At 48.2% G+C, this 18,406-nt stretch overlaps 2 protein-coding genes and 1 non-coding gene across 3 annotated transcripts in view; all 3 read left to right on the forward strand.

Moving 5' to 3' along the window:
• Positions 1-57: 57 nt before the first annotated feature.
• On the forward strand, positions 58-4,428 carry RPLP2 (ribosomal protein lateral stalk subunit P2). The gene is made up of 5 exons (XM_068944728.1): positions 58-197; positions 387-510; positions 1,876-1,924; positions 3,743-3,844; positions 4,310-4,428. The coding sequence occupies exons 2-5, from the start codon at positions 388-390 to the stop codon at positions 4,384-4,386; spliced, it is 351 nt and encodes a 116-aa protein (XP_068800829.1). The 5' UTR covers positions 58-197; position 387; the 3' UTR covers positions 4,387-4,428.
• Positions 2,089-2,221, forward strand: LOC138067571 (small nucleolar RNA SNORA52). Its single transcript, XR_011141754.1, has one exon. It is a non-coding gene; the product is annotated as a small nucleolar RNA SNORA52 (small nucleolar RNA).
• Positions 4,429-10,320: 5,892 nt separating the features above from the next.
• PNPLA2 (patatin like phospholipase domain containing 2) overlaps positions 10,321-18,406 on the forward strand; it is a 30,707-nt gene continuing 22,621 nt past the window's right edge. The window contains exon 1 of the mRNA XM_068944730.1: positions 10,321-10,680. Coding sequence (XP_068800831.1) covers positions 10,494-10,680 — 187 coding nt within the window. The 5' untranslated portion in view covers positions 10,321-10,493. The remainder of the gene's footprint in view (positions 10,681-18,406) is intronic.

Here is an 18,406-nt window from a genome sequence, read left to right on the forward strand (position 1 = left end):
CTCGCCGCCGCCCCTCCCACCCACCCACCCATTGGCTGCGCGGCTCGCGGCCGGCGCGGCCCAATGGCAGCGCGCGTTGCTGAGGGGTGACGGGAAGAAGCCGCCGCCGAGGCGCCGCCTCTTCCCTTTCGCCGCCGGGCTGCCGTCGCGAGCGCACGTCGCAGGCCTCTCTCCCGCGCCGCCCCCCCTCCCTCCGAGTAAGCGCGCGGCGACCCCATTTCCCTACTTCCCCCCCCCCCAACACACCTCTCCCGCGGGAGTGGTCGCGCCCGCCCGGGACGGTCCGCGGGGCTCGGGTGGGACCATTGCGGGAGCCGGGGGGGAGGGGGAGGCGGCCATGTGCTGGGGCGGCGGCGCGGCGCTGAGGCGGCTGTTGTCTCTCGCAGGATGCGTTACGTCGCGGCCTACCTGCTCGCCGTCCTCGGCGGCAACGAGTCGCCCACCTCCAAGGACCTGAAGAAGATCCTGGACAGCGTCGGCATCGAGACGGACGACGAGCGCGTGAACAAGGTGCTTGCTTCAAGAGTTGCCGCTTTTCCAGGGGGCAAACGCTCAGTAACGTCCTGGCGTTTGTCACACCCCCCCCCCCCCGGAGAAGCCCGTTTTCCTTCCCTGAGCAACGCAGAGGGAAAAGGGCCTGCGGTCATAACGGGCAGGAGACAAACAGGAACGGTGCGGGAGTGGTTACGTAGAAAACCAGGCTTTTTAAGAAGAGCTTTCTAGTGGGAAAGCTGCTCCTGATGTAGTAAGCTTCCCGTTTGCTGCATTAATGGCCGTGGGAAGAAGAAGGAAAAATTGTCTTACTGCCTGCCGCGTACCTGTATGCAGGGTGTTTCCAGAGGGGCGGAGGAAAAACAAGTTATTTTCCCGTTCGGGTGCCGTATCTTCACCCTCAGCCAAAATGATGGGTTGACTCAGCGGACAGAAGCCTTGTAGGGTTTGGGAGGTTGCGTTGAACTCGCGTTCAAACACCAGGTCTTTTAGCTTTGGCTTGTTTACCCTTGTTTAAAACCTTCATAAATTTAACTTTTTTTTTTTCCTGATCCTTCAATATCCAGAAAGTCTCACTGGTGTTTGTTTTGATCATAGTTATCCATCTTTCTATATTTGTACTGGCTGGACTTTATGCCAGTGTAAATCTAGTGAAGCCATGACACCTTCCAGATTAAGGGAGCCCACAGACATGGCATTTCACAGGCTGCATGCTCTGTGTGAGCAGGAGATATTTCTTCAAAACTTCTTGGTTGGCCTTACCTCATTTGTTCATTTCCTTTGGCTTTGGTGACGCTGCAGTGCTCAGCACTGACACCCAATAGCAGGAGCTCATTAGTAAGATCTATGACGTTCCTTTTTGATTTTTTTTTTTTTTGCTTGCTTGCTTTAGCAATTTTTGTTTTCCTCATCCCTGGTTATACAACAATGATAGTAAAATAGAAGTCAGGACTCTCTGTTCCAGTGCAAGGATATAGTCACCAGCTTGGCTTTAACATTTGGTAGTGCTAAGAACAGGACCCTGTGGTTTTTGGTGTGAGGCCCAGTGCTTCAGAGCTTCCCAGTGGAAGTTAAGCAAGATTAGTTATCAGTCCCTCAGTGAGTAACAAACCATTAGTGGGGTTTCCCAGTTGGCTCCAGAAGGCACCCTACTTTCTGTAACGTCCATGGATTCATTATGAATTTCTTGCAACAGATTTCATGAGAAAACTTTCACAGAAAAGCACAAAAGAGCTAGCTGGAACTTGTATTTCAATTTTCTGCTCCTTCCACTGAGTTGGAGCTGGGCAGGCAGCGGGATGGAGGCATTGCTCACCGTTAATCAATACTTGTGTAAAGGTAGCTTGTACTCTTGTTTTGACATTTTAAATTTAATTTACACAGGTTATTAGTGAGCTGAATGGAAAGAACATTGAGGATGTCATTGCTCAGGGTAAGTGCAGTCTTCGAGTGTCACAGGTAATTGCCTCTACCAGTTTGGTAACTTAGGCTTAAGAGCACAGAATTACTGTCAACTCCTTGACATATACATCAGTTTGGTCTCGCTGGCGAGCACTTTCATGCTGGATCTCTGCTGAAATGACTGTGAAATCCAGCAGGTCCATTCTAATTCCTTGCAGGTCAGTGCCAGTACCTGCTGGGTTTCGCTTGTGGACCACATTAAACTGGGAGACTTCAAAATGTATGAGCTTACTGGTAGTCTGCTCATAATATAGTTTTCTGGACATGCTGATTAGAGAAAGAATTAGCTAACCTTTGGTACTCTGGGAGATTTTTTTGGATTTACCCACTTGTGCAGACTAATTGAGTAAAATAGGAAGAAGAGACTGTTAAATGTAAGTAGAAGTGACGGTTCTTGTTAAGGGCACAGTTGCCCCCACTGCAATTAATACAAGCCTCCAAAACACACCTTTGCTAGAGCTGCCCCAATCTGGCCTTTCCTTTTCTCTGAGATGGGGCTCTCTGAGGTACTGACTTGTATAGGAAGCTTGTGCTCTTACCTGCTGGCACCTAAGCTGGAACTTTTAACGTTATTTCACTGGGTCACAGGGCTGAAATAACGTAGAGCTGAGGTAGTGCAAAGGTCTGGAATTAATTAATCTCTATTTTGCAAATACATAGGCGCAATACATACATATTTGAACTATATTTGCTTAAAGGTTGCCAGGACTTTGCCTGGCATTGCTGATAAAAGCAGTAACTGGATGTTTCTGTCAGTGTGGTCTGAAGACCTAAGAGAGCCATTGTGCGTGTGTTTACAACACATTTAAGCCACTTCTTTGTGATACTTGATCTTAAAATATAGTTTCCTAGAACACATTGACAGGCATATGAAACATGTTTGTTTACTTTGCGAGTTTATTAGAGCTTGAAATAACAAGGAATTATTTAGAAACTGATTCCCAGAAATTGTAATACAGGCAAACATACTGTGTATGCAACCTCTGAATGCCAAGGGAGCCTTGGTATGTGAAAGGCAGATGCCAGAGAACTGGCTGACTTTCCAAAGACAAGCATAAATCAGAAGGAAGTTTGCTAATCTGAAAGGACATGCCATAGTTCACAGGGTGTTGGAGGATCTGGTCAGAATGTTGTATTTTTTGCCACAAATAACAGCGTTTTTTTCCTTCTCTCTCCTATGTGATCTTAGTCATGCCCTTACAATTGTCTATACCTTCAAACAAACAAACAAAATAGCCGAGTCTGCCCATACTTATTTTTGAGGTATATTAAAGTTACCTACTTTCTGAACTGTTACCTTGTATTGCAACATGGTAGCCAATAAATAGACACAGCTCAACAGAAATCATCTAGAAAGAGCTCTAAGTCTTGTTTTTCTGTATCTGTAAAATTTGCTGATGTGTTTGCCACTATTTTTATAGGACCATTTTGGAAAAAATGTAGGGACTGTATATACAGAAGAAAACTTTATTAATACAGTATCAGTGTTCTCCAGACAAGCTTTTGATGTGAACAAGCACTTTTAAACCTAAACTCCAGCTCCTTTTAGTAGAATGGTTTATGCTTTCTTACGATGGATGCAGCTGGTTGTTCCTTTCAGTTAATAGTGACTGTTCAGTCTTAGACTTAGATTCTGAGTTTTCTACACTTCCGTTTCTCCTCCTTTTCACCCTGCCTGTGTTCCAGACTGGCTAGATAAAAAAGCTGGTCTGCGTGTTGCAATACCTGTAGCATCATTAAACACACTGCAGTGAGCATTTAACTACTGTTCTTCCTCTGTCTTGTTCAGGTAATGGAAAACTTGCCAGCATGCCTGCGGGAGGAGCTGTGGCCGTCTCTGCTGGCGGGGGCTCTGCTGCTCCTGCTGCAGGTGGTGCTGCCCCCGCTGCAGGTGAGCGTGGGTGTCTGGTTAGTGTGCTGAGTTGGGGGGAGACATGTCGTCACAGGACAGCTCCTTTTTCCTCTGTTAAAATCTTGGGTGAAATCCAAATGTCATTCTCTTTCCAGTTTGGCAGTTGAGTGTGCGACTGAAATGTGAATTGAACTGTTACTTTTTGAGGGCATTTACAAGTGTTTGTTCTTTAGCCACCATCCCATAAGCTTGTTCTGGTTCTGAGAATCAAAATGGACTTTATTGTGTAAAGCACATCCCTTCAATAGTAGTGTCTCAGTCCCTACAGTGTTTATATTGGCTACTGAAAGGGAATGAATGGCTGCGAAGATGAACGGTGGAGGCTGAAATACCAATAACATGGAAGCTGAGAACACCAAAACATTAACTTTGTTCCTGAAAACCTGTGGTGCAAAAAATGTACAGTAAATACTGATGATTGGCATTGTTTTCCTCCATTTTCAGCTGAGGAGAAGAAAGAAGAGAAGAAAGAAGAATCTGAAGAATCTGATGATGACATGGGATTCGGCCTCTTTGATTAATTATTTGTTATAGAAATACTATTAAATTTTGTTTGTTTTAAAGGGTTTTTGAGTTTATTAGTATAACCATAAAGTACTATTGGATTCAGACAGCTTTCTTAAAATAGCTCTGACAAAGCTTGGGTTTTTAGCTCTGTCTGAAATAGATATGCTACTTTGAGTAAATGAGGCCATGGGAATGATTCTTTTAAAGCGCTTGGGTATTGCTAAGCTTGTGTGAACCTGAAGGCTTGTTTTGAGACTATTTATTAAATGGTATATGGAAGTTGAATTTACGTGAATTCACCCTCTTCACACTATCTTGCCATCATAGTTATTCAGGAAAGAATCCTACCTATTCAGCCATAAAAAGGCTTATTTTTTGGAATCTGTGTAGTCAATTCCAAAACATGAGTGGCAAGCAAGTCCAGATGAGTCCACAAATGTTACAACCAATACTTATTAGAACTAGCTTTGAAATAACTATTTAAAAACCCACCGATTTCATTTTGGCTTCATATTCCAAGATCTAGAAACAACACCAATAACATGTTTGACTCTACTTGGATTTCACGTTACATCCATATGCTCAACTTTAAGCCTTCCACAAGATTACCACATGCCTGCCTGCAGGCCCTGCTCTTCAGGGGCTTTTAACCCAAGGACACTGAAGTCAGTCCAAAGGCGCTCTTAATTTCTGTTTTGGGGACAGCCAAAGTATCAGCTTGAAATGGAACAAAAAGAAAATAGGAAAATATTTTTGGAAGTTGACCTCTATGGTGTGCCCAGAAAAATGCATCATCTTGGGAGGATGCTAAATTTTGCTTTTGTAAAGTGTTTTCTGCTAGGAGCCAGTTCCAGCAGACAACTTCCAGTGACTTCTACAGCGGTCTTTAACAGGTAATGTGCAAATAGGCGCATGATGGTCTTCCCATGCCAGGTTTTCCACAAGTAGTGTCAAAAGCAGGGTCTTGGAGCAAGTAGTCTGCGCTATGAAGTCTTGCCAACAGTTAAGTTGTTGCAGTGTGTGGCTGATAGTGCTGTGCAGGCTATGAGTCATTGGACAAAGCATGGTGAATATATCCCAGAGTGTAGATGGGTGAAATCCAAGTAGGAAAAAGTGTTTTATCTCCCTGTGGCATACTGGAGAAAACACTCAGCAGCAGCCAAGGAAGAGGGAGCAGATGAAACTTCAATCCTCAGACCTCAAAATGGCTGTGATTCAAGCAACTACCCCTTGCTGTCTTTTCTGCATGTTGCAAGAAAGAGCTACCGGAGGTAGCACCAAAACCTTTCTTCTACTTCAGCTCCTGCTGGGTGATCTTCATAGCTGTAATGAAAACTGCTTGTGTTTACTCTAGTTCTCTGTCAGAAATGTCATGGCTGTGATTTGACAGTGACTGGGGTGCAGGTGTATCTGTGTTTCTTTCCTTGTGATTTCCCCACTTTAGGTAACTGAAAAAAAGAAGTTCTCGGGTCTGGTTTCACTGAAAGGTAGCCCCCAACCTGCAATATCGCCTTGCTTTGGCTACTACAAGGGCAAAGTCAGTGTGTTTTCACGGGGAGGGACTGTGCCCTATCACCACGTTCAACTGGGCCTTTTCTGTGCGCGAAGGACTTCAGTTTCAATAGCACTGCGCTATTCCATGAGTTTTGTGGTGGCCAGGCCTATGGGATGAGACTGAAACCTCTCCTATCAGCTGTTCCCTAGGAGAAAAGAATAGCCAGAGGACTAAAATGTCTCCCTTAGACTCCAGCTACATCCAGACTGACTTCCCTCTCTTCCTCCTATTTTTCTACCTCTCCCTATGACCCGTGAGGCTTTGAGTTACAGATCCAATCTTGTACTGTGTGTTCCTCTTAGCAAATGTAAATTCCCTCCTGAAAGTGCATCATTCTGATGAAAACTGTCATTGGTCAATCTCCTTCAAGGAGAAGGATTGTGTTTGCGCAGGCAAAGACAAACAACAGATCGTTTGCCATTGCCCTGTAATGACTATGTCCCCCTTTATATAGTTTGTTACCCCACAGCATTTTATTACTCATGAGGCGAAAGAGGAGAAACATTTAAAGAGCAGCTAGCTCTCAGCAAGCACCAACAATGCAGCGTACATCACACTGCCACAGGGAGGCAATGTATTCTACACAGCCACCCCATAGGTATTCACTGTGAAGGCCAGGAGAGAGGACTGCCTAGAGATTTCACGTATGTTTTTCAGAATTTGCTACAACCCGTGCATAGTGAACATTTCCAAATGCAAAACCAAAGCTTTCAAAGCTTTCTTCTTCTGCACCCATTTATGAACCAGCTGCTGCCCAATAGGTTTGTGCATGAGCAGTGTGCCTGGAAATCTGTTGCGGACTCATTTGATCCTCTGGTCAGGGTATCACCACCCTCCATTCCGCTGATCTCAATGAACTGCAGCTATGAAGGAAACTGCAACCCCTGCTTCTGCTCTGTGGATGCTGTCCTGAGTTTTCAAGTGTCGCTGCCTTCTTTTCAAACAGCAGGGATTTCCAAAGGAAGCGGTAGCAGTAGGACGGATGCTTTGCATTCCATGATGCTGTCAGAGAAAACCAGTGCCAGCAAAGACCTGGAGAGGTGGCCTGGTCTATTCCTTCGCAGGATCAGTTTTACTTAAGATAGATTTTTCCTGAGGCTTCTTCATAAAGAAATTTCAAAGGCATTGAGGGGAAAGGAGATGACAGAAAACCTTGTGCCTGGAGATTACAATGGTAACTGATTATTATTAAGTTGATGGTAGAGGAAAGCAATTTAGTGATGGGCTTGACGTTGAAACATGCAAAGCTTTCATAACTGGGACACGCTGCCCCATCTCAAATCAGCTCTGGCTGAAAATCATTACCTACAAATGCTACTGGGCTGGGACATGACATCTTTGCTACTTGGAAAGCAGTGAGAACATCCTGGGCATTACTGGAAAGTAATAAGCAATGGCTCCCTGGTGGCCACTGTCAAATAAGCTGGTTTCACTCTGACCACTGAGGCCAAATTTTGCAAGCTATAGGCGGTCCTACTGAACTCAGCGGGTTTCACTTACGTAGGACAGAGATATCCATAGTCACATTCCTATAAGGAAAAGTCCAGTCCCAAGAGAGGAGGATGACGGGACTACTCCATTGCCTCAGGAGATGCCCCTCTGAACCACATCACAAACATTTGCCCTGGAACTGCCTGATATGCACGCACATCCCACAAGTAAGACAAAGGCATCCAAGTCAGGCTTTCCACTGAGGTTCATGACACTTGGGTTAGGCCTTCGTGGCTGGTCCCCCAGCCTTGCTGGACTACAGGTGACAGTGCTGAAGCAAGTAACATGCTGAAGACAGCACCATAACAGACTCTGCCTCTCGGCTTCCATTTAAAATTATTAATTCCCATTGGCTGCCAATAACCAAGGTCTTAGCTAAAAAACAAACAGACATTCGTTTGCGTATATGTTATTACCTCATATGTACTAACTGTCCACGATTCATTGCACTAGAAAACAAATGCAACAAGGAGATTGCAGAGGTTTTCTCAGTGGCATCCCAAACATGCCAGGGCAAGAGCGAACTTGCAATGTTCTGACAAGAGCTTAATGCACATGAAAAGCTCATGAAATGCACATGAAATGCACATGAAAAGACATGTAAGTCTTATTAACCCGGCTTATTGCAGGACTATGAGCTTTTTAGTAGCTCTACTTTCTTACTGAGAGGAAAAAAATTTGTTTTGGAGAGTAATGACTTTGAAGAAAAACACAGTTGTTGTTTACTGACCTGCTAATGCCGTTACCCAGGAAGCACTCTGCAAGAGACTACTGTTTGTATGGTTTATTTCAATAACCTGTTTCAACCATGCAGCAAGAAGCTCCTCAGATAGGTAATCTTGAGGGCCAATGCAGAGTGATGTAAACAACTCAGAGAATGAGACTGCTGCTGAAAAGCAAAATGAAACTAACCCCAGCACCATCACAATATTATTGTTTCTGGTTTCCGGCTATAGCATGAACTATTTCATTTTGTGAAATGCTGAAAAGAGGAAGCAGTGTTAGCTCAAGAACGAAGCTGTTCTTGTGGTAACAAGCGCTATCATGCAAACAAGGTTCAGCATTCATTTTTATTACAGGTTCCCTCTAAAGGCATGGTCCAAAGACTAGTTTTTTGAGGGCACAGTCCCTGCTCTGGAAAAGGCACGACACAAGGTTTTTCTTGGCTTTGGCAACATGGAAATATCTTTCAGTGCCACCAGGAGCACGAGGTGAAAGCACTATAGTTGTTCTGGTGTTAAGGGGTAAGAGGGCCCTTTAAGAGGGTTAGGGCTCAGGTGTGCACCTAAGCTCCCTTCTTCAGGTGGGGGAGATGAGGGTTGAGAAGGGTCATGTGACCACATCAAACACAAGGGAGGGAGGAAATTATAAAAGCAAGTAGAGGTACGTGAGGAAGGGAAAAAAGGAGTTAGTACTTTGTGAAGGAGGGAGGGTATAGGGCATAAACAGAGAACTTGAGATAAGTGGGGTTAATTCTTCAGGTACTCCAGGGTGGAGCCATTATGCACCATGTGTTAAGTGTACCTCCTGGCAGCCAGGCAAAGTGCTGGCCTGCTGGGCTCTGGAGTCAGACCTGGAAGAAGGATAAGGCTGGAATTCTGCCTACCTGGTGGAAGGGAAGCGTAGATAGTTAAGGGAATAAGGGAAAAGTGGATGGTTGCTGTACGAGAAGTCTCAAACTACGTGTTCAGAGCTGTCTGCGTACCAGCCTGCCTTGTATCCTTCAGAAGGCCATGCACAGCGAAACAAGTAGGAGTGGGGCTGCTTGGGTAAACTCCACCAGTGTAAATGGTGAAATCCTCCTGCAGAAAGGAGGTCCTAGTCCTTTGTCTACTCTTAAAGCTGTTATGGACAGGTCTAATCCTGTTCTGAATGAGACACTTATGACCAGTTATAAGAGAACTAATGCAAATAGATTTGTCAGGATGAATGAGGTTTTTCTCCTATTTTTGACAGAAAATACCTTCACCCCATGTTGATGCTATTAGGAAACTAAACACTCTTCCACCACCAAATCTCCCTCCTGCTGATACTGCTTCCTTGCCTGAGTTGAGCAGCTGTTCCTCAAGCTGTTCTGACCTTTTTGATGGTCCCTGTAAACTTCCATGCTCATCTAATTGTTTGAACAACTGCAGCCTGTACTGTCTTTCCATCTTGTGCAATCTATTCTGATCTCCTGATAGCACTGGCCTCTTGCCCTCTGCTCCTGTACGGTGAGTGGGTACACAAGGGCTTGCCCACGCGAAGTGTCTCTGCAGAAGCGCTCCTAAAGCTTGCAATTGCCTTGACAAAAGGTAAGTAACTGTGTGAGTTTCAGTGGGCTCAGAGGCAGGTCCAGAAAGCCCTGTTGTGGACAGGGATTGCCTTGCGCTGTTCCTCTGCTGTGGACGAGCCGGCACTTGCCTCCCTCCAACTCCTGAGCTTCCTACGAAAGAGGAAAGCCTGGAGCTTTCTCTTCCTCTCCTGTCTTGCCTGTATCTTGCTCCAGGAAAAGAGAGTACTGAGGTTGCATGGAATTCCAGGAACTGGGAGCAGAGGCCTCGGAGAAACAGCATCCCCGGGGGAAGGCAGGCTGGAGCGCAGCTCTAGAGCGCAAAGTTTGGGTCGCTGCACGGAGCCGAGCCCTGGGTTTCCACAGCGTTGCTGTAAACCTGCTATTTCTCTTCCCCGCAAAGGAACAGGCGCCGTCCCTTGGACTGCAGGAACCGGGGCGGTACTGGTACCTGTGTCGCAGCTCTACATGCACTAACCGGCTGCGAGTCCCGCGGGGCTGCCCTGACCCCCCCAGCGCCCCTAGCAGGGTTCACCAGAGGAAGGGTTGGAAGGAGGGGCCTCGGGGCACGGCCGCCGCCTCCTCCCCTCCTTCCCTCCCCCCTGGCTGCGGGAGGCGGGCCGCTGGGCCGGGCCGCCCCATATAAGCTCGGCGGCGGCCGGCGGCACCTCAGCGGCGGCCCCTGCGGTGCCAGCGGGGTCGCACACGGCGGCCGTTGGGCGTCGTCTGTCGGCTCTGCCCCCGGCCAAGGGGGCGGTGGGATGTGAGCGGGGCGGGGGGAGCCCCCGGCGAGCGCGGCCACCATGTTCCCCCCGGGCTCCACCTGGAATATCTCCTTCGCCGGCTGCGGCTTCCTGGGGGTCTACCACATCGGCGTGGCCAGCTGCCTGCAGGAGCATGCCCCGTTCCTCGTCGCCAACGCCCGGAAGGTCTACGGCGCCTCCGCCGGGGCGCTCACCGCCACGGCCCTCGTCAGCGGCGCCTGCCTCGGTGAGCGGCCGGAGGGGAGGGGAGGGGGCGGCGGCCGTTGGGCGGCGGCCGTTGCGCAGCGACCGTTGGGCGCCGGCCGTTGGGCGCGCGCGCCCCCCGCCCCAGTGCCGCAGCTGTCATGGCTCCGCCGCCGTGACAGGCAGGCGGGCGGCTGCCCCAGCCGAGCAGCTCTCAGCCTTTCCTTCTTCCTTCCTGTTGTTTTTAACGGCAGCAGCGGGGGTGGAAATAGCGCTGCTCGGGATGCCTTTTATTTTGGGGGGGGGGAGGGGGGGGAAGTGCGTGGTGCTGTGTTTCCAAGGCCTTGGTCCCCGCGCGCCGAGCGGGCGCGAGCCGCCAAGGCTGGGCGGCGCGGACGCCCCCAAGCTCGCCCTGCTGGGCGAGGGCGGCCAACGAGGACGGGGTGCCAAGCTGGCCCCCCCCCCTCAAGAGAGGGGAGGTGAGCGTCGAGGGCGAGGTGCCGAGGCTGGCCCCCTCCCAAGAGAGGGGAGGTGAGCGGGTGCCGACGCTCGTGAGCCGAGACCAGGCCCTGGCGTTTGTCTTGCTAAAAAAGTAAGTCCAAGGAGGCTTTCGGCGAAGAGAGAAGTCGGCCCCCTCGGCACGCGGGCCCGAGCTCTTAACCGCCCTGTGGTGGTGGCCAAGCAGCTGGAGATGGAGATGTCACGCAGGGCGCGTAGGTATGGATTAGAGTTGAACAGCACCTCCAAGTAACTAGGAAACCTCCTCTTACTCTCTTGCAGCATCTTTATTTCTGCGAGAGGGTTATTCCCAGGGGTGGGGGGCATGGGGAATTTTCTTGTCCTCTGCGTGAGCTAGAAGATGTTCGATTTAGCTAGATGTTCTATACGTTTTTCAGTTACGGAAGAAACCTTAAGTTTTTTTCTGAGGCAGGCACATAAGGTAGCCTGTTCCTGCTTAGGGCATGTCTGGGGAACAGCTAAAGAGAGAGGTGTGTGGTGCCTTGTGGCTTCTTGCTCACAAGTGATTACAAAAGTGAAATTCAGCTGTTCTGTATGTGGGGAGAGAAAACCCCTCCCTCCCAACAAGCTCACGCTAGGGTTTGTTGCACTTGATAGCTTCTTATCTTGTTTTGTTATAGGAATAACAAATACAGAAAAGTGCCTTAAACTCGAAACGGGGATCGTGGTGCGAGAGAATGGGGTGCATCTACTGAGTGTCAAAGAACTCGGCAGCGGAGAGGCCAGTTCTGACTCGCGTGTACCAGGCTCTCCTAGAGCCAAGTGAAATCGGAGCTGTTTACTGCTTGAACTCCTCTCACCTTGATCACAGATGTCTTTCCGAGGCGCACTCTGTACTTTGGGGACGTCAAGTCTTGAGATGGAGCCTCCATGCAGCAAAAGTTATCTCCTTCTGTGCAGTTAGGCCTGAACTTCCCCCCTCCTTAGCATTTTGTTTATAGCAACGACTGTTTAAGTGTAACGGTTCACGAGAGCTTCCCATCTAGCTCCAGAAGAAACTGTTCAAACCTCAGTCTGGGACTTGTAAGGCTCTCGCCATGCCACGATGCCAATTTTTCCTCATGGACGAGGGAGTAGGCCTCTCCTAATCCCTTCTCCTGAAGTGACCAATTTGCTGATAGCTGCCGGGGTTTGGTTGCTTTCCTTGATGCTGCTTCTATTGAAAAGGTGGCTGCCCGATTCATCTCTGAGCTGGGAGGTCCCCAGGCTGCTCTGTGAGGTGTGGTACAAACGAGATAGGCTGGTGGCAATGCCCGAACCCAGTGCCTGGCTCAGACACCCTTATAGCTCTGAGCAAGTCTCTTATCTTGTTTATCTTGTTGATTTTGCTATTTATATGTCCAGAGCATCCACAGTGTGCTAGGTATTGCCCTCCAGCTCTTCTCTGGGGAGTTAACCAGCCTGACAGAGAGGTTTCTGTGAACTAGGAATAATTTTTGATTTATTTATTTATTTGTTTTTACTTCCTATGGGGTGCGAGGGGAGGCATGATAAAGAGGACTGAGTGGAGTTAGGGGCCGCCTTCTAGGCAGCACTAACTTCCCTCCTGAAAGAGATTGAAAACATACTATTTAAAGCCAGCCAAGGCTTGGGTCTTGGGGTGCTCACACTTGGATTTCAGTGTGACTCCTCCAGGCTGTTTTTCTGTCTGTGCTTGCAGCTCTGCTTGGGGCAGGCATATGTCTCGGGCAGAGAATGTCTCAAAGGCAACAGAGCTGGTCTCTGAAAGTAAGAGGAAACAGGGTGCCCTGTTGGGGCGTAGTATCTCTGCACTTTGTCCCTGCTGTAAACTATCCTGACGCTGCAGATTCCAGAGTGAGGTTCAGGGATTAAAGTGAAATCATAGGGAAGAAGAGGAGGGGGAGAGAGAAAATAGAGCTGCAGCCTGTACTGGGACGGCAGTTCACCCTAGTACAGGCTGTTGTAGGATCCCGAGTATCTGTTTGCCATGCAGCTGGCTGTTTGAGAATAGGTATGACAGCCTGTGGGCTCTAAAGGTTATGGCGACAGCCAGCCTGTGTGGTCTGTTGCCCCGTCCATCAAATTGGAGTATTAAAGAATATCTCTTGCTGGATGGCAAGCAGAGGGGAATTCTGCAGAAGCCTTGCTTGTTTGGCTGTGTGTAGATAAGATTAGGGCTTTCCTGCATCTGAGCTCTGAACTCAGTGAGTCTCCACTGTGCAAAGAAAAATACTTGCTGGGTAGGACTGATACATGCTCTTCCTTTGGGGTGTTCTTTGGCTTCAGTCCTTCCGGAGACCCTGTTCAAAGGGAACTGAAGTTTTCCTGGACTTCATGGTGTAAGCTCACACTTAACTTCCTCAGCTTCTGGGCGTGTGCTCTGGTCTCTGCTTCTGTTCAGCTTGCCTCTGAGCTGACTCTGCCTTCTCCCTGAATTAGGAGCAGTGTGTTGTTATTTGTCTGTGGCAGTAAGGCTTGACTATGTACTAATGTTGAACTGCAAGCCATGATGAAATCATTTGCAGCTATAAGAGCTCAGTGTAGAGCTTGAAGGCATGTTTGAGAATACCTAGTAAAAGAACAGTGGGCCTGCATGTTAGTTAAGCAGAGGGCCTTATTTCTAAATATGAGACCAGGAGGTATTTATGGTCTGATACGACCTCGCCTAGCCCTTGTTAAGCACTTTACCATTAGATTGCAGGGATCTTGGATTTACTCTCCACAGCTACAGCAGCGGTATTTTGTCCTGCATTTGAAGTATGCTCTCCAGCTTTGAGGTCCTCTTGTGCATTGGCATGAAAAGGCATTGCTGCTTTTTACACAAGACTCCTCTGTGTGGATATTGATTCGTATCAGGCAAAGTCTCAAGTGTTTCTGGGTTACCTGAACGTGCATACTACAGTTTTGTAGCATGAACCACTTATTGTCATGAGGGTTTTCTGGGAGACAGGCAAGGTGGGCATCTCTGAAGCCTGTGTCTTCTCTTGGGGCTGCTGGAGCCCCTCACCTGTATGGGCCAAGCAACTGAGAATTCCTCTTGTGCTGGCTTTGCAGAGTCCCCTCCTTACATTTCGGGAGAACAGCTAAACTCCCACAGACAGTGTGTGTTTAATAGCCAGCTTTGCCTCTGACAGCAAAACCCGCCTCCTCCTCCCAAAAGACAAAAGGATCCTGTAGCTTTCCACAAATTCTGGGGGTGAAGCTCTACAGGCTCTTACCTATCTGAATAAATCCTTTGTGTCAGTAGGCCTGCGTGAGTAAAACTGGCTTGTGTGACATTGTAAGACTGTTCTTTTTCAGTCGCTGGTAATGCTAAAATGCAGGCAATGCCAGGTTCCTAAATCTCTAACGCACCGTGGCAAAAAGGCCTTTGTTAAGGGCCTTGAGTCATCTCCCTCCAGTGAGGGCCATGGGACTTGGTATGCCTGCTTTGGGAGTGTAGCAGCCTGAATGAATTATGGTATGTGACCCTGTAATCACTGACAAGCTATGTTTCTGACCTGATGGTGAGGCCCCAGGCTGTACTTGTGACTGTTGTGACTCATAGTTAACCAACAGCATCTACATTGCCTGTAAAGAATGAGAATATTCTGTCCTTTGCAGTTTCCCATCGGAGGATGGGTTTAGACTGTTGAATTACTTTTCTTTCTTCAGAGGAAGAGGTGAGGGGAGAGTCAGCGAAAAGGATAAAGAGAGATGGGGGTGGGGGGGATGCTCCTACTATGAAGAGTACAGAAAGGAAGCCATGCATCTGGTAGACAGAGCAGCATTGTTTGGGGTATTCTTTGAGAAGCTCTTCCTAGGTTGTATACAAGCCTTTATTAGTGTCTTAGGCAGGACTCTGTCCTAGCCTTGACGTGAGATGAAGTAATGGTTATTTGACATTCAGGTTTGCTTGTCACCTGTCATCATGTGATCATCGGGAAATGCACTCATGAACTGTAGGAACTTTTTACCTTGGGTAGCACTTTTTTCTGTCTTCCCTTTTGTTTTTGTCCCCTCCCTCCCCACCTTGCCTTCTGAGATTGAGATCAATTAACAGTCGTGACCTCCTAAATATTGTGCTCCTAAAGTTTGATTATGTGCGTTGAAAGGCTTAAGGACTGATCGCAGAGGTTATTTTGTGTGTGGAGTCTAACAGCAAATCCCAGATTGAGCAAGGAGAATAAATCGGCTTAGTCGTTATGGAATCCTCACAGCAATGCTAGTTTATACTGACCAGAGTGTGAATCATGAAGCCTAACCTAGGGGGAGCCTATGTGATGTTGTTTTGCGTGGCTGTGGGAAGAGATCTGTAGATCTCCCCAGGTACATGATGCAAGGCTCCATAGCATGTGGGACCTCTCAATGCTTTGAGTAAACCTGCACAGGAGATGTAGTCATTTGCATCACCTACGAAGGCCATAGCTTGGAAAAAAGTTATGCCAAGTTTGGCAGCTGCTGCCCAGTCAATGGGAGAAGAGCCACCCTTATGTACGTGCACTAAGATGCAGATCTAATTCATGGGAAAACCTTCTGGCCTTTCCTGGAGGTGAAAAAACTCCTGCTTTTACTTCTGGCTCAAAATAGAGGCTGGTAGTAGGGCTGGGGGCTGGTGGTTCTGTGCTCAGTAACTCAGAAATATCCACTGGCTTGGTGGAAAAGCTGTTATGCCTGGATCAGTGACAGCAGTTGTCACAGGACTGCAGAGCCAGGTGACCAGAGGAGTAAGCTGCCAGCCAAGCAGACAGAGCACCCTGCAGCAACTGTTGTGGGGAAGAGCTTGTTATTGCTGCCTGCCTGGTTTCAATGAGTTCCCTTAAGGAAAGGTGCTCTCACAGGCATCTTGTTGGATGAGTCCATGGGAAGCCAAGCAGCTGCTTTTAGCAAAAAACATAGTCAAAGCAATGTGTGTGTTTTTCCTCTTGTTACCTGCAAATGTGGGAACAGAAGGGTACCCAGCCTGCTCCCTGCCAGCTGCACCAGCTGTGTGACATCGATAGCAACAGCTCAAGTGATCTTTGCTTGGTCACTCCTCTGACCTAGAATTTCAACCTCTGTCTTGAACTTGCATTATTTTCCCTGGTGCTTGGGGTATGTCAGGTGTGACTGTCATGTAACCCCTTTTAATCAGTTTGCAGAAGCTGTGCCATTGCCAAGCATCAGGTCATTAGTGTAAAAGCTCCCCTAGACAAGTGAGAGAGAAGCTTGCTACAAAATGTGTATCAATCACTCCCATAAGGCCATTTTAGCAATCTGAGACTTCACGAGCTCCTGCTTCATCACTGCTGGCCCCCTTGTCTAGGATCGCTTTTGAGAGGATAGGTCTCTACCTTGGTTTCTCAGTATGTCACGTTTTTCTGCAGTGTGTCCACGTCCATCCTCAGTCTTGGTCCTTCCCTACACCAGGAAGCTGATAGCTTTAGTAGAATGCAAGGCTTTGTGTTGCCCTTTGACGCTTGCCCAGACCCGAAGCCATGATCCTTCCTGTACAGGGAAGGGCCAGATCGACACTGGTGGCTTCTATCTGATGAGTCCTCTGGAATCACCAAGCTTTATGAAGTGCCTGTGCAGCTGTTTCCTGGGCTTTGGGGTGTGCAGAGCCTGGAGTAGTTCTTTTGAGGATGAGCCTCTTTCTCTTCTTCCTATAATACAATCTCTTTGGATGGATGCTGGTTTTGGAAGCTATTTGTTCAGGGTTAGATTTTTGAAGGGTTGAGTACTGTTTTGGCGTTGCCAGCTCTAGCAGTGTCTCTGCTGCCACTCCTGCAGTTTATCTAGTTTAGTGTTTTATGATGGCGGCAGCAGTTAAGGGTGTAAATGAATGAGGGAGCCCTTTAAATATCTTAATTACAAGAGCTCCTCTTCTGGCTTCATTTGAATGCTGCTGATTCAGGGCTTGTCGCCGTGAGAAAGTTATTCCAGTATATAATGAGGCAGGGTGTGGATTCGGACTCCTGTAGTCGTGCCATGCATAGAGAAAGTTCAGTTCAGAGCAGGCTGTCAGCACAGGGGTAGTTGTATCTGTTATAATAGTGGGATTGGTTAAAAACTTCTTTATGGAGACAAACTGGCTATTTAATTACTAACCATACTTCTGCACACAGGTTCATTCTGGGTATGTTAGCTCCAGGTGGGCATTGCTACATCTGTCTTGCTACCCTCCTTGCTTCTGCACTGATCAGCCTTGCAGGAAAGGTTAAGCAGAGGCCCCTCCCTCGAAGGGATCTGTGCAGTGCTCTGCAAGCATCATCTGTCCTGCTCACATGTTTGGTCTCAAAGCTTCAGGCATCTCAATGCTCAGGTGTTGTGTCTGTTGGACTGCTGCTGACATCCATGGAGGAAAGGTAGCATCAGTCTCCAGATACTCTTGTGTCTTGGCTCCCAAGGAATGCAGCCTGCATTTCAGTCTTCCTGAAACCACTTCCCAAATAAGCTTCTTCATGCAGAATGAGGTTCCTTCCAGAACAAAATGTGTCTGGGCTTCCTGTCTTTCGCTGAGGACCGCTTTGGAATGAAGCTTCTCATTCTTGCTTCCTTGCTGGTAGCCTGCTCCGCTAATGCCACAGCAAGCGGAGAAAAGTTCAGGGGTGTGAGGTGTCTCCTCACATGTCTGCGTGAGATGGAAAGGCAAAGTGGGCACAGCAAGCAGTGTGCTTGCAGGCACATGGGGAGGTGCTTGGTAGGGCATGGGGCGTTGGCCAGCAGTGCAAGCATGAGGGAGCTGGGCATGATGCAGGCTCAGGGCCAGAGGAGGACTTTAGAGGTATTCCTTTTGTTCTGTGCCAGGGCAAGACAGTGTTCTAGCAGCTGTGTGAGTGTACAGCAAGAGAGGACAGGGGAGAAGGAGACAGGCTGCCCTTTCACGAACGATGGGGCCAGCCACATCTCTGGTGAACACAAAGCAATCGCTGCCTATGCACACACAGGAGAGCGTTCAGCAGGGATTAGACTGAAAGCTGCAGAAAGCTCTATGTGGACCTTCTTGGTGTTCAGCCCTATTTTGGTATTAGCCAGCTGAGGGCAATGGCTACTGTGTCATACAGCTGAAGCCACTCTGGAGCGGCAGCAGAAATGCTGACTGTGTATTTCACTTTTCATCTTCGTGAATCTGTGGTGCAGGTGCCTGGCAAAGGCAAGCTGACTTAGCCTTGCTGGTATTTCGGTAGCCAGGAGAAGCCAAGGCTCTATCCTGTAGTGTTAATCTTATTTTTCCTAGAGCATCTTACCTCTAGTGGAACCTCTGCTGCGATGGTACCACACAGTGGAAACAGAGCATCCTTTCTTTAGGTGTGTGTTGCTGTCCTGTA

The sequence above is a fragment of the Struthio camelus genome, chromosome 5 (assembly GCF_040807025.1).
Source record: "Struthio camelus isolate bStrCam1 chromosome 5, bStrCam1.hap1, whole genome shotgun sequence".
Classification (NCBI taxonomy): Eukaryota; Metazoa; Chordata; class Aves; order Struthioniformes; family Struthionidae; genus Struthio; species Struthio camelus.

Bases quoted from the DNA above. Each gene is read 5' to 3' on its own strand.
- RPLP2 (XM_068944728.1), top strand. From the start codon at position 388: ATGCGTTACGTCGCGGCCTACCTGCTCGCCGTCCTCGGCGGCAACGAG. The intron at 511-1,875 runs GTGCTTGCTTCA...TAATTTACACAG, and splicing joins ACGACGAGCGCGTGAACAAG to GTTATTAGTGAGCTGAATGG. The intron at 3,845-4,309 runs GTGAGCGTGGGT...CTCCATTTTCAG, and splicing joins TGGTGCTGCCCCCGCTGCAG to CTGAGGAGAAGAAAGAAGAG.